We start from the raw sequence: 14,322 nt of genomic DNA, 5'->3' as shown, positions 1-14,322 counted from the left end.
CTTGTGTGGCCGTAACGAGAAACACCCATGGACCAAGTGACGGGTTGATTTGCCGCGCTGTGGAACGCTATCGGTATACTTTAAAATCAGACATGCATGGCCCAGGCTCTGTCCCATGGGCTTATATAAGCACTGTACCTTGAGGAGTTGATGTTCTTGGTTGGATTTGAACCCGTGGACTTTGACGATAATCTTCATGGTGGAAGACGAGCATCTTACCGCTGCGCCACTCTAGCTCGCTCAATATCGACACACTGGAACGGGTTCCTAGGACCCACAGCGAGGAATATAACCCCCTTCACGTACAGGCTAGGCAATAAAAACGGGGAGAGCTGGAATATAGTTTATCCATTTACGTGGGGCTGAGATATCTCGACCCTGATCGTTAAGGAATTAAATGACTCGTAGTTAAACTTTTCAGGTAATTAACCCTCCACCTCAACGGTAGCGGAAGTCGATTCATAACTGGTCTGCCGGGACCGACTGCGACTACCTGTATTTGTAAAAACATTCATTTCGTATGTTTGATGAAATTTCCTTGCCCGAGCACTTCAAGGATAAAAAAAAAAAACCATTGCAAATATTTTTCTCTTGCACTGCATCTGAGAAACTGATATGATCAGCTGCGCACGTTGGGGCAATCGATTACTGCAAAGTTGTCGAATATATTCTCCGTATATAAGTAGAAATACATATTTAGATGTATAATATTTTTCCTGGTCACATGGACCGAAGCACGTGCTTTGTTTGAACCATTCGTAATAAAAAAAAAAAAAGGAAAGATTAGTACACAATAATTTTTTAAAGCATCATTGACCACTTACTACGTCATTGGGCAAACATACAATAAAACTGTCTATTATTCTTTTTCTTCGTCATCCGTCAATTATACGTTATTTTTCTTCTTCCTTAAATGAAAGCTTCTTGTTTATCCAACGAGTAGCGGGTTTTCCTCTTCTTCTGTTTTTGCTACAGGCCATCTTATTTGCAGTCTTACAACGACATTTCACAAGTTCACGGGCGAATTCTCTCGTTATTTTAGACTCCGTCAAGCACCGGAGCTTTTGAACGCCTTGTTTTAAAAAAGCCGTATTTTTAAATTGAAAGAAAAAAGGAACTTACGGCATGTGCTTTTAGACATTGGTCCACGGAGTGTTGATATTACTGTTTCCTAGTTTGATTGATTTGCTAATTTTAATATCGATAGAACGGCCATGAAGGAAACCGTGTGGAGGGCTGTTGCCTGGACCCCAGTGATCCACGCCGTGGATTTGGCGTTTGGAGCTCTTTTGTGTTTTGTGATCGCCTTCAACCGTGGCGATGTAAGCATTTATTTGCCATATATCAGGTATGAAACATTTTCTTTTCCTAATCTGATCTAAATTGATTCATTTATCTGTCGGTAATGTGGGAAAATTCGAAAAGTACGAGGGACGACTACTGCCCGGTTGAGTTCTATAAGTATTTGGCTATTTATACAGGGTCTGGCACCTCGCACTACTTCAAGTGAGCCTGTTCACTCGCACTGCATAAGGTGCGGATACAGGACTTTTCGTCGGCATAAGTGGATACAGGCTCCTCGAACGAAGGGGGCGAATCAAAGAGGGTGTGTATAGTGAACGGGGGGGGGGGATGTCCGACTTCGCCCTCCTTCACCCGTCAATAATACAATTTTTCATTGAACGGAAAATTCATAGCAGACATGTTCATCTCTTGTTATGCATAGGAAGCTTGCTTTCTCTAAGAATTGCATAGGAGACTTTCTTACTACGAGAAATGCGTGTTAAGTACGTGTAGGTATAATGAGAAAAATGCTCGGGAAGCTTACATAATTCAGTGCATGCTGTGCACCACTGTGCGGTCGTGTAGGCATCGTGCTGAACTCTCGTCGTGAGGATCCAGGTTCGAACCCCGGTGGTGGGGTGTTTTTGTTCTGAATTTGGTTTTCTCTGCGGTTTTTCAAAGTCGAGGCGCGAATGCGAGCCGTCTTCCATTTAAAAAAAGACTCTACGCAGAGTACAGGCAGTCTTACAACACGGTACTGACATAAAATGAAAATTCAAGCGTTTTTTTACCATCTTTACTTCAAAATGCGGTACACAGACGGCAGCGCTAGCAAGTACACGAAATGAGCGAAAGTCGGACAGCATATATATGCTAGGGCCATTCATACACTTACTCAACACGTACCGATTCACTAAAAATTCCGCAGAGGTGCATGTTCGGTTTAGTAGTGGTAGTGTATGTTGCGCCATATCTTTTATATTACTTCACTCGTAATTTTTTCGATATTGCTCGTTATTTTTCGCATACCCCTGAATGACTCGTCTCGTTGGGAGTCACTATCTTAGAACAGTAATTCTTTATTGGTAACAGGGCTTTGTATTTCCCGACACTATGGGTGGATCGGAGGTCACCAAAATACCTGGAAATCAAGCAATGGTTGTTACAAGATATCTAAAATTTCTAAAGGTGCCGCGAATGTGAAACGGGAATCTCCGACGTGGAAAAAGTACATTTCGCTCATTAATTAGGATAGTTTTACATCTTTCGGTTTCTTCTTTATCGAATGTCGATGACAAAGTATAGTTGGAATGCACAGATCACAGATTAGACGCTTACGTTTAAGTACAGACTAATTTGCATACTCCAAGTGTAGAATCTGTATTTATGTATTAAAATATGCCAGAAAGTTATATTTTGTCAAGTGTTTCTTCAATTCTGTTAATTCGTTTCCTTGTTTGACAGTGAAACTGGAGCTATCGTTCCCGAGATGAATCTGTACAGCGCTTTCTTGATTTTTGGAGCATTTGTTGGTAAGTAATTATTGTCGTGTGCAGTGGCGTATGGGAACTTGTTTCTACTGAGCTCATTAACCCTGACAGCGGCAATACCGAGATATATCGTCTAACTTGATCTGCTTTATGTTACCAATCCCGAAATATCTCGAGTTCTCAAAACGCTCTTATTTCACGCTCAGCTAGCCCTGTACAATAAACAGCTTTTCGCTGATAACATGTTTTAATCCACGCCCCCCCCCCCCGTCCTGTCATTCAACAACGAGTGGAGTCAGCTTTTATCCAAAGTCTGATAACAGAAAGGAAGAGAGACGATGTTTTTCTTCTCCCCTTCGGTGTAGAATAGTATTCTTACGTGCAGCATAAATAATAGAAAATTGCAGTGTTTTCCTCTTCTCGTTTATTATTATTATTTTTCTTTTTTTGGTGTTGGTGGGAAGCATTTATTAGCTCACACCCAATCTAAAAAAATTGAAAATAAGTGGTAATTTCTAGAAGGTTTAGTGATTTTTACTGTGGCAGTTACTAATGCGGATCAGGAAAGTTTCAAAAGTCACTTAAAGGCATAAAAAAATACCACGTTTCTAAGGGATTCGCCGGGATATTGTTCATTGAAAGTTCCTCCGAATTTAGAAAAACTTTTATGAAGTGCACCTACAAAGAATTTTTTGAAGTATTTTCGCATCGAATTTGGTTCCTTAATAATATCTACCGCTTATTTCCAGAGATTTTCGAAATAAACTATCTCGGCTAATATTGCCCTTTGAAACATGGATTTTTTCTTTTTTGACAAGGTAACAACTTTTTAATTAAAAGTTAGAGGATAAAGGCATAAAAGGTTTACGTATAGAAATATTACATTTTTATCTTAGCACATATATGGCCCATAATACACGAATAACATATCTAAAACGGGCACGTTATTTGGGTACTTTTTCTAATTGAGAAAGTATGTGTTTGTAACCAACGGTTCATAAAATAATGGGTGTACAAGGACTTCACACCCTGTGTGATATTTACGAATCATCCTTTTTCCCGGGGGGGTATGCCTTATTTTAACATCATTCACTGAGACAGTTTGGATTGATTCGATGCATATCCTTGAATTGCGTCTTCTTTCTAAGAGAAAAAATAATATTTTTTACCTGAATTGAACGAACCGAGTACAACCAGTCTCTGTCGCATTTTTTACTTACTGCTAGTGTTATCTGCTCAAGCCAATCAATTAAATATCTTACATTACCACTATACTAAATCGAATATGTATCTTAGATTCATAGAACGTTATAGATGCATTATTTTAAGATATTATTATCATTTATTCTAACGCAGTGATTCTCAGACTTCTGTCTCTCGCAGCTCCCTTACTCTATCCGCAGCTCCCCACAATAATCTAACAAAGAAAAAAAGTCTTCAAAACAAGCGGCACGTATCAATATCGACACTCACAGTGACGCCCCCGACAATGGTTGGCGACCCTAGGAGCCGTGACACACACTTTGAGAACAACTGTTCTAACGAATTTATGGTAACTGGAATACTAGGCAGACTCATCATTTTCCATTTTAAGCGTAGCAAAACCAGTTTTTTGCTCAAAGTGATGTCTAATCTTCAACAACAAAGCGACATAGGGAACAGCGATTGGATGTGGTGACGTCACACTCTGCACAAAGATGGAGGATAAGTCAACCTGTGTTTCTAGTAGCCCTAGTACAGGCCGAAGATGCTGTGTACCTCAACGTAAACATGATTAGTTTGAGATGCTTGAGTTTGTGTTCAACGAGTGTTCTTTCTCTAGGTTCAGAATTCGGAAGTGACACATCGGGAGGTGTATTTACTTGTACATACACCTCCCGATTACATATTCAAGCATAAATTTAGATGTTGTGTTCTGTGGAGAGACTTTTTTAAATGGGTGTGTGTGTGTGCATCAGCAGAAAACCAACTTCAGCCGACCACTCTTGTCTCCAGTGGGAATCGAACCCTGACAATACAGCACAGAGAGAGAGAGAGAGAGAGAGACATATATTTTTAACTAAATATTCATATAAATTCTGAACAGATCTCACTCGAATCATTTGACAATAAAATTGGCATTTATCGTTTGTAAATTTCTATCGTTCGACATGTGATTTGACACAACTTATCCCTTAGGTTTGATCGCCATGTTCTATCGATACCTGATGCTGTCGTACATCATCGAAGAAAGCGACAGAATGCTCAGGGTTATTAACGTTATAGGAGTCATCTTTGGTTTGGCATCGATGGCTGGCCTTGCAGCGATCGCAGCCGTTCCGGTACGTACCATTTAACGCATGAGCCAAATTTATTTTGTTGTTTAGTCAAGATTTGTTCAACTGTCCAAATTATATATTACGTGTAGTGAATAATTTGGAAATTCAGTGAACATGGTGTATATTTATAAATTGGATCATTTCAGTCATTCGTTTATTGCCGCTATCACAGAGTTAAATCCACCAGTTCTTTATTTTTGCAATCATATTTGCCCTTTCAAAATACTGTGAAACTGAAGGTCTATTTGTTTTAACCATAAGGATTCGTTACGATTGATAACAATGCAATATACAATTGTTGACTCATTTTTAGTAAAGAAATACCTTCTTGAGTACAGTGAGAAAGATGAAAACCAACGATTTTAACTCAAAATAGGAAAATGAGACACCAAACAGCTGTTTCGAGGCTAATATAGCCCCTTCTTTAGTGGTAGAAAGTTTGTTATAGCGCAGACTACTCGCTTGAACACAACACATATCACAAATCACGTGTTGTTTTCAAGTGAGCAGTCTGCACTATAACAGACTTTCTAACACTGAAAAAGGGGCTATATTAACCTCGAAACAGCTGTTTGGTTTCTCATTTTCGTATTTTGAATTATAATCGTTGGTTTTCGAGACTAATTCTATTTTCAAAGTATACATATACATATGTATGTACCAAATTAAGAGGTTTTTTTTTTAAGTTTATATTATGATGGTTGACGAATGGCAATACCACTTTATGGGGTTTGCCTCCTAGTATTTACTTTCCATATTAGTAGAAACTGAGCATTTTGTCTCTGTAGCTATGCGACCACATGGTGTGACCACGAAAAGATGGCCTCTGATCTTGTGTGATCTTCATTACGAAAAAAGAGAAAGTTCATTCTTCAGTAGGGAGAAATGGGAGAAGAAAAAGAAAATACACATCCCTATAAAAGGGGTTGCTGCTAGAGTCCCCCCAACATTTCTCCCTATTGAAGAATGAATTCTCTCTTTTCGTGATAAAGGTCATACGAGGGCAGAGGCCATCTTTTTTCCGTGGTCACGCTATATATTTCTCTATGATTAAACTTTTGTTATGGATTTTCTCTGCTCTCCCCTCCCCATTCAATGTGTTTAACTATAAATTATTTTCGTTCACACTTTTCTCAGCCTATTGGGCTGCAAAAACTCGCCGCTTGAAAGCGTCGTGTCATTACTGACAAATTAAAATATGTATCTTCAGTTCATGTTGGGGAAGTCAATTCATGGAGTGGACCACAAAGACTGATGGACCGGGGAGAGCAGGTAGTGGTAATATTTTAAATGACTGGTGGAACATATATGCGCACAGACTTTGCATCTACATTATGCCAAAAAAATCAGAGTAAAATACTTTTGTAAATTCGATTTTAATTCATTCTACACAATGAAAAGGTGTATTTACGTTATTACGTGGTAATAACGTAATTAACAAAAATGTAAACCAAGGGTGCATTCACCAATTCTTTTCCCCTCAACACTTCTAACGAAATTGGTTTTATACGAGCTATATTTTCTCTCCGTCTTTTCAGATGTCTACATTGTTGTTGATTCACGTCCTAGTCGCTGGAATACACTTTGGTTCGACGACGATGTATTCGCTGCTCCAAGCATACATCAGCTTAAAGATGAAGCCGCCTTACCTGAACAGATCATTAAACAAAATAAGGATCGCTATCGCCATATACCTTGTGATAACGGCTACACTGAGTATCCTTTGTATTACCGATACATTGCACATATTTTTCATTTATTTAAAAAACTTGAATATATATAATCATATAAAAGAGAAATGATTTCACGTTATTGGAAGTTTCAAGCAAATGTTGTCAGTGTTGCAAAGCCAGGTCTACACCCGCAGCGATGTGCAGCAAGAAACCGGCAGCAGAGAGCAGGCAGACGTTCAACATGATACAACATGAAAATTAAAGCATATACCCATATTCGCCTCAAGAAATGCAGCACCAGCAAGAACACGGAAAAAAGCACAACCCCGGTAGCATAAATACGTTAGAGCCACATTCCAGTATTTATCGTTAGAAATTCTGCAGAGGAATGTTTACGAGGTGCATGTACGGTTGAATAGTAGTAGTAGTAGTAGTAGTGGTAGAAAACCGGTTCCTGTGGTGAAGTTGCACTCAGAGCGGTCGATGTAGACAGTAAACAGCCCAGAATTGCGAATCCTCACTTTCGTCGAAGTGAGATGCATTGGGAGTCGGTACATCAAAGAAACTGGATCATTCTTGTGCATCCTAAAGGTTGGTTATAAATAAACTGACACTGCTTGATGAAACTTGGTATATAGGATATAATGGACTTAGATAAAATAAAATAAAAAATCAATAAAAAATAGTGTTATTTTTGTCCGCCAGGGGAAAAGGTGGCACTTTTTTTATCGCAGTTATCGTTTTCCCATGGTCCAAATAGCATATATGCCAAGTTTCAATGAAATAACTACACCACAATGAGCGCTACATAGGTCGGAGGGAGTAGTGCCAGTATAATTAAGCTACACCCGAGTGGTGTAGTGGTAAGATGCTCGTCTTCCACCATAAAGGTTCTCGTCAAGGTTCACGGGCTCGAATCCGAAGAACGAACATCGAAAATACATTCTTAAACTATCAATCCTGGGGCAACCACCGATAGAGGCGCCTTCGTTTGTCCCCCGACCCCACTGTTTAGAAATTGGCGATATGGTCGGAGTTGGTTTTCCGTCGAGCAATATAATTAAGCTGAGTAGTGCAGTTTATTTACAATCCCCCTCTATTTGGACGGCGTTTTCTTCTTCCGAGGTACATCGCTATGTCGTGCAATGATCGGTAATAGCGCTCACTCCACAGGGAACAAGCTGCCCCGACCATTCAAAGTTGTTCCGTTAACTTTCCCGCTCTGTTGTGAGCCACTATAAGTTTTCGCTCGCTGCGGGTGTGGACCTGGCTTAATGTTTCGTTTCTTTTTCCTAAACTAACTTCACAGTGATTGTATTGATGCCACTGGCTCACTTTCAATGGATCAAGTATTATCCGGGACGGTTAGAAGCCACCAAGACCCCAGCAGATAAGGTAAGTTTATCTAATTATAAATAATTAATTATTTATAATTGTCATAATTATTATTGCTCCAAAAAACAAGAACATATCTTTGTTTTTGATTCATATATTTATGACAAATTTTAGGATTCTTTGCTACACTTTTAAATTCTCTTAATTCTATTTCAGGGATTCAGTATGCTTTTCGCCGGATCCATGTTCGAGTGGCTTTGGTACACCGGATGGCTATTTTACTTCATGTCTTTCACTTGGGAAAATAGGAAATTCGAGCTCGTGATTCTGGCCAGACCCAAAGAGGACAAAGTCAAAGATCTCGAAGGAACGCAAGCGGCAAACAACAACACGGGTAGTAGCACTTCCACCATTGTTTACTGACCGAAGAAAAGACTGTTCGTCCAAACGCCAGTTTTAAAAATCATTGTCATCGAATATCTGGTTAGTCGTTCCTCTTGGGGAAATTGAGGAAAGAGGGGGGGGGGGACGTTATTACAAAAATCTGCAGAGGTTTTTTCCATAAGAACACGTGCATGTTTCGTTTATCAATCTGGTAGCCAATTTTCTGCGAATGGAAATGGATGCACCTGTAGTGAAATTGGGCTTGACTTCATGGGGAATGTACTCGCATATACTCCTAATATTACATGAGTGCCTGTGATTTATATCGCAAGTTCAAGGAACCGTAAAGGAATGGCTTTCCTCACTAGAAATATCATCATACTCATTATAAGCATAGCTACAGCGCTGCTTCAGAAGTATCCACATTTCTTATGTGAAGCGGGTGTGTATCTGGTCCTATATATAATGTCAATCCCACCGATGTCTAGCATCTTCTAAAGTTGGGATAATGGCACATATATATATTTATATATGAACGGTGATTACATTAAAAGAATTTAACCAATCAGCAGGTGATTCAATAAATAGCTCTCTCTCTCTATCTTTTGATGTATTTATGTTATTAATACTTTCTTTCCGCCCCAGAAATTTCGAAGTTTAAAATCTCTGAATTTAGTCCATAGATACTACTGAATACACAGTCAAACTCTGACATCGAAAATTCGTTGTCGTTATAACCGAGTTGTCATTACAACCAAGGTTGACGTTTTTAAGTATGAAAAATATAATCAGATGCAATCAAATAGTTTGCATGCGTGAAGTTGTTCTTTTATTATAAATTAGGGGATGACAAAATTTGATCAGGAGAAATTCGGGAAATTCAAATTCAATTGAGGTTATAAATACAGGATATCGCCAATTCTCGCTAAAGATGTTGCCAATCGTCTGCCAAATCACCAATTATTCCTTATAAATAACTCTTGGCAAGAAATGGAGTGCTACAGCAAGTCTGCAGTGATTTAAAACGTATTTCCCGAAAAAAAAAATAACATGCTCCCGGGCAAATTGATTTTTTTGGTGTTCCCTACCTATCTAGCTCCTATCCAGTTTACATACTTAATGTGGAAAATTTGACTAGATCTCACACACATTTTCATGAGGTTCTTTCCTCGCTTGAGGCCCCGGGCAGTGACCTGGTGGTTCCCATGCGTTAAGACGGCATTGAACATGGCAAATATGTATGATTAATATTGATATTTAGTCACATAATTGCCATAATATAATCTATAAATTATGCAAATTATTTTCATCCCCGATTTTTATAAGGATTATGAATTGAAAGCTTAATTATTAGTCCCGAAACGCAAGCTCGTTGAAAACAAGAAGCTTTTTCAAATAAAAAAAGTCAAGCAAGGGAAAAATTACCCAATTTTCGTGCACGTGCCATATTATCACTATAATTATGATGAATAATACGGAATAACGCAAAATATGTATCGTTACCTCCGACGTCATTGACGTTATAAGCAAGGTTCATTGACGGTATAAGCGAGGTTCATTAACATTATTTCAATGGAAATTAGTCAAAATCGCCAATTATTGACATTATAACCGAGGTATCACCCGTCAATAAAATGTTACTTTTGTACGCATTTTTGTTTTTTAATAAAGAAAATGGATCATTTCTCGCATCCTTTTCGAAAGGCACATACTATATAGAAACAGTTTAATCGTTTGTTCTTGGAACTGCCACATCTTTACGTCAATAACGTTGAATACAGTTAGTTATTTTGTGTTTTGATAAAGCCGTTTTGTCTACCGTTCCCTATTCCCTATCCAAAGGCCTTGAATCGTGTTATTTTGATGAATGTTGCTTGCATGCGCCAATTGATATGAATATTCTTTGGATTATATCCAACATCACTGGTCCAACACACCCTGGAGGGAAAAAAAGACTTTGGATTCCCGAAAGTTCTGGAAAATCGAAGGTGGGGGGGGGGGGGTTGACACACACGCAACCTCTACAGTGCTCATTTACAATAACATGGTGCTATGTAAAAGCTGATAGTGGACAAGTCCTTTGAGAGCGTCGATATGGACTAAATACAAACGAATTACAAAAACCGCACCGAACCGCTTTAATATCAATACCTCCTCTTTTTATTTTTTCTACAAAACCCACTAGTTCTCATATCTCATCGGGAATCTGATACCACCGAGCACTCGTGCGGTTTTTTTCTCTCCTCTTGTTATAATTATTTATTATCACCATCTTTTACGCCAGCGGGAGATAACAAAGGAGAGCGTACGCAGTAATAATAAATCTAGTAGCACACAGATGTTTTTATTCAAACTATCTCTTGTGTCGAGACTATGATGTAAATGGAAACTTTACTGATGACATCCGATGGAAAGTTTATCGTTCCAAGCACACTCATTCTTCACAATATTTAACCGAACTGGGAAAAAAAGACGTTAGTGTATAAAAATTAACTGACGAAATTACAAAAAATGAACAGGAGAAATAATTTGCGGACCAGTAAAACAAAAATTGGATATTAATTTGAAGACCGGCAACAAATAAGTAAAGGAGATAATTCCAGGACTCTGGTAAAAAAGATACATATTGTATTTTAACGTGTATAAGGAACCACTTGTTGCCAGAAATTTTGTCCCCGAAATAGAAATGGGCGTCTTATACATGGACAGTGTTATAGATATATTTGTGTCACCTTTTTTTTTCTGAATTTTAAGCCCAAAAAAATCAGTGGATTCCTTATACACGTAAAACTACGGCAAATAGGAGGTCACAAACTTACTGACGGCGAAGGCAGAAATAAAAACCAATGTATAGATTGCATTCTATTGTCAAAAATTACGTAGAGGTTACACGAATTGGTCGAAAAGTTTTACGGACTGGCAGGAATTTCCCACGTACCGGTCCGTGAACCAGCGGTTCAAGATCATTTGGTTTTCAATATTCATTCAATTCATAGCAAATTCTTTTTGGCTTCCTGTAAGGACTTCCACATAGTGTATATTCGTTATATGTGCATGTTTTTATTTTGTATTCCTTTTTGTTTGTTATTGTGCAGTATTTGTGTAATGTGTATGTGTGTGTATTTGTTTACAATAATAATAATAAAAAAATGGAATATTCATCATGGAACGTTCCAGATTGAAAATGGGCGCGGTAGCCTAGGTCGATAAGATACTAGGTATCCTAATACCCTTAAATACCTAATACCCTAAAGTACCAGAGGATGTTTAGAGGCATCGCGAGTTCGATACCCGATTCGTTCTTGTCAGGAACTTTCCTGACGCGGGGTACAACAGAAACGGTGACAAGACCACAGAAAAAGATTGCTACAGCAGGGAGTCCCATATCGAGGGGTTAGCGAACCAACCTCTCGATGAGTATAAAAAAGGCTGCCGTTCGGAACCGGCAATAAATTGTAGGTCCCGGCCCTCGTGTGCAGAAAATGACCGTGGTGCGACAAAAAATGATCAATGATCGAACCAGATTTAAATGTTCATGCCAAAATATTTATATACCTATTTCATACGAACCCCCCCCCCCCCCCATTGCAACAGTTGTAATGGGAGGGCAATACATTTTCTCCAGAATTCTCAAACAAAAAAATGAAATCCTATTTACTCTGTTAGTTTCAAGTTGAATACTTCGGTTGATGAAACATTTTCCTAATGTTGATGGTTTGCACTACACGGAGAGTCCAAGTATTTCTAGTAAATACGTTGCGTGAGCAAAGTTAACCACTGATTAGATAGAAGCTCGCAGAATATTTAGTGTCTCAATATTACAGACATGATAAAGATTAGTGAATTCTGGATTTAAGAAAAGAAGAACATTTCCGAACCATTTGCTTAGATTTTAAAGTCGTTGAAGAGGAAAATTAGGAATGCGTTCAGTTCAGTCAAGAGGAGAAAAAAGTTCGTCAGAATCGAAGTTATGGTTGTTATACAATGAATTGGAATACGTACTTCAACAATGTAAAGCATGGAGATGCACTAACTCGGGCCTACGAAACAATTTCGAAAATATATCCTTTTTTCCCCCCCCTCTTTTTTAAATACGCTATAGGACGTGAGGTCAGTAAATATAATAATGTAGATGAAATAGAATTATTATTTCAATGCAATGATAGCTATGCAGAAATTACGTCAGCATCAGCCAAACATATTCTAATTAATTTTATTTACCGTATTTTTTACTGATATTTGGGCCCCGCGAAGAAATAATTTAGCTCTTTTTGCCTTTCCGACCGTGGTTCTTGACCAGGGGTGCGGCGAAAGATTTTTCGGAGTGCGAGATGGGAAAAAAAAGACATAACATGCCAACCATATATTCAGGAAAATTGAAATGATGAGAAATTTTTGCGATTCTTTAAAAAATATGGAGCCTACTAACATTTTCACACAGAAATGTGTCTCGAAATTCACTGCAGTGGTTTTTTTTCCGGTAAGCGATCGTACCTGCTTTTCATTTCGATTGAGGGAAGATCCCATTATTGCTCGAAGTATTTTGCGGTGTGTTTAAATTCGTAACTCTTGTTAACGTCATGCTGCGCTCAGATTTGATACCATCATGAGCATGACTTGGAAAAAATGTCAAGAAGTTTAATCAAGTGTCAAACAAGTGTGTATTTTGTTTTGGGGCTGAAATCAATAAGAGAAAAATCATACAGAATTCATTAAATAAATTTCTTCTCAATTTTCAAATAACATGTTAAAAAAATAGTTTTTTTCAGTTTAATTTCTGAATCAACGTTCGAAAAAGCCAAAAAAGAATTTTACAATAATGTATGTGGAAGAATTTGAAAAAAAATTAATTAATACAATTAATTGCAAAAAACCAAATTTTGTAACGAATAGTAAATGCATTAATCAAGGGGCTGCGGGGAGTCAAATCATATTCCGCTAAGGGTGAGAAACGGGAAAAAGGTTAAGAACCACTGCCCTATTCGCACAAACGGGAAGGGGGCAGTTGCCTTTACTCGGTCTAGATTGGGGGGTGGGGGGCTTCGTGATTTTTCCCTTCTTACCTTAAAAAGAAATAAGAAGGGAGAAACGAACACCACGAAGGCCCCGGATAAGGCCGTAACTAGGATTTGGGGGGGGGGGGGGGCAAGAAAGCATGCAAACATGATTTAACCGTCCTGACCACTGTAAAATTCGATGATTTCATAACGGTGGTTTTTTCCAACTTAAAATTTGTCTCCCCCCTCTGTTTTTTTTTCCTTTCCCCTGCAATGAATCTTTATTTTTGTATAAAAATGTCCAAAAACAAAGTTTACACTGTCAAAGCTGAATAGAAATCATCAAGGTATTAGAAAAAGGGGAAAAATTATTTTACACGTCAAATATCGCTATAATCTTACCCCATAATTCTCCTTGCAGCATTTTACGGGCGAACCGTTGATCTTACAAACATACTTTCAATTAAAAATGTATCAAAATAACGAGTACAACTTGGATACATCATTCATGTTGCAAAGGGTTGTATAACTATTAAGATGAAAAAAAGGAAATTATACGCGGGGCTGTAACTAGAGGAGAGCGGGGAGGGGGGGGGGCAACTGCCCTGGGTGGTAGTTTTAGGTAGTAACAAAGAACACCGTTACGAAATTATCAAATTTTAAAGTTGTGGGGTGGCAAAATAATGCTTGTCCCCTCACGGCTGAATCATGTTTGCCCGGTCTGTAAAAATCCTAGTTATGGCCCTATTATACGGACACCCTATCCTCAAAACCCGATTAGAAAGTTGTTGCCCTGTCTCTCCTGAGGGTAAAAAAAATTCCATGTTTTTAAATCGATGAG

The 14,322-nt window shown here is 38.4% G+C and overlaps 1 protein-coding gene across 1 annotated transcript; it reads left to right on the top strand.

Annotated features, from left to right (window-relative positions):
• The first annotated feature begins 938 nt into the window (after nt 1–938).
• On the top strand, nt 939–10,190 carry LOC149086457 (DNA damage-regulated autophagy modulator protein 1-like). Its single transcript, XM_089255593.1, has 6 exons — nt 939–1,348; nt 2,749–2,816; nt 4,953–5,095; nt 6,631–6,808; nt 8,075–8,160; nt 8,317–10,190. The coding sequence occupies exons 1-6, from the start codon at nt 1,215–1,217 to the stop codon at nt 8,521–8,523; spliced, it is 816 nt and encodes a 271-aa protein (XP_089111719.1). The 5' UTR covers nt 939–1,214; the 3' UTR covers nt 8,524–10,190.
• The last annotated feature ends 4,132 nt before the right edge of the window (nt 10,191–14,322 follow it).

This window comes from Pholcus phalangioides, unplaced genomic scaffold (genome assembly GCF_987345545.1).
Source record: "Pholcus phalangioides strain wild (caught in Gottingen) unplaced genomic scaffold, Ppha-v1.0 ptg000004l_1, whole genome shotgun sequence".
Taxonomy (NCBI): domain Eukaryota; kingdom Metazoa; phylum Arthropoda; class Arachnida; order Araneae; family Pholcidae; genus Pholcus; species Pholcus phalangioides.
Note: the sequence above shows the minus strand (reverse complement) of the source record. Positions and strands in the feature narration are given on the sequence as shown.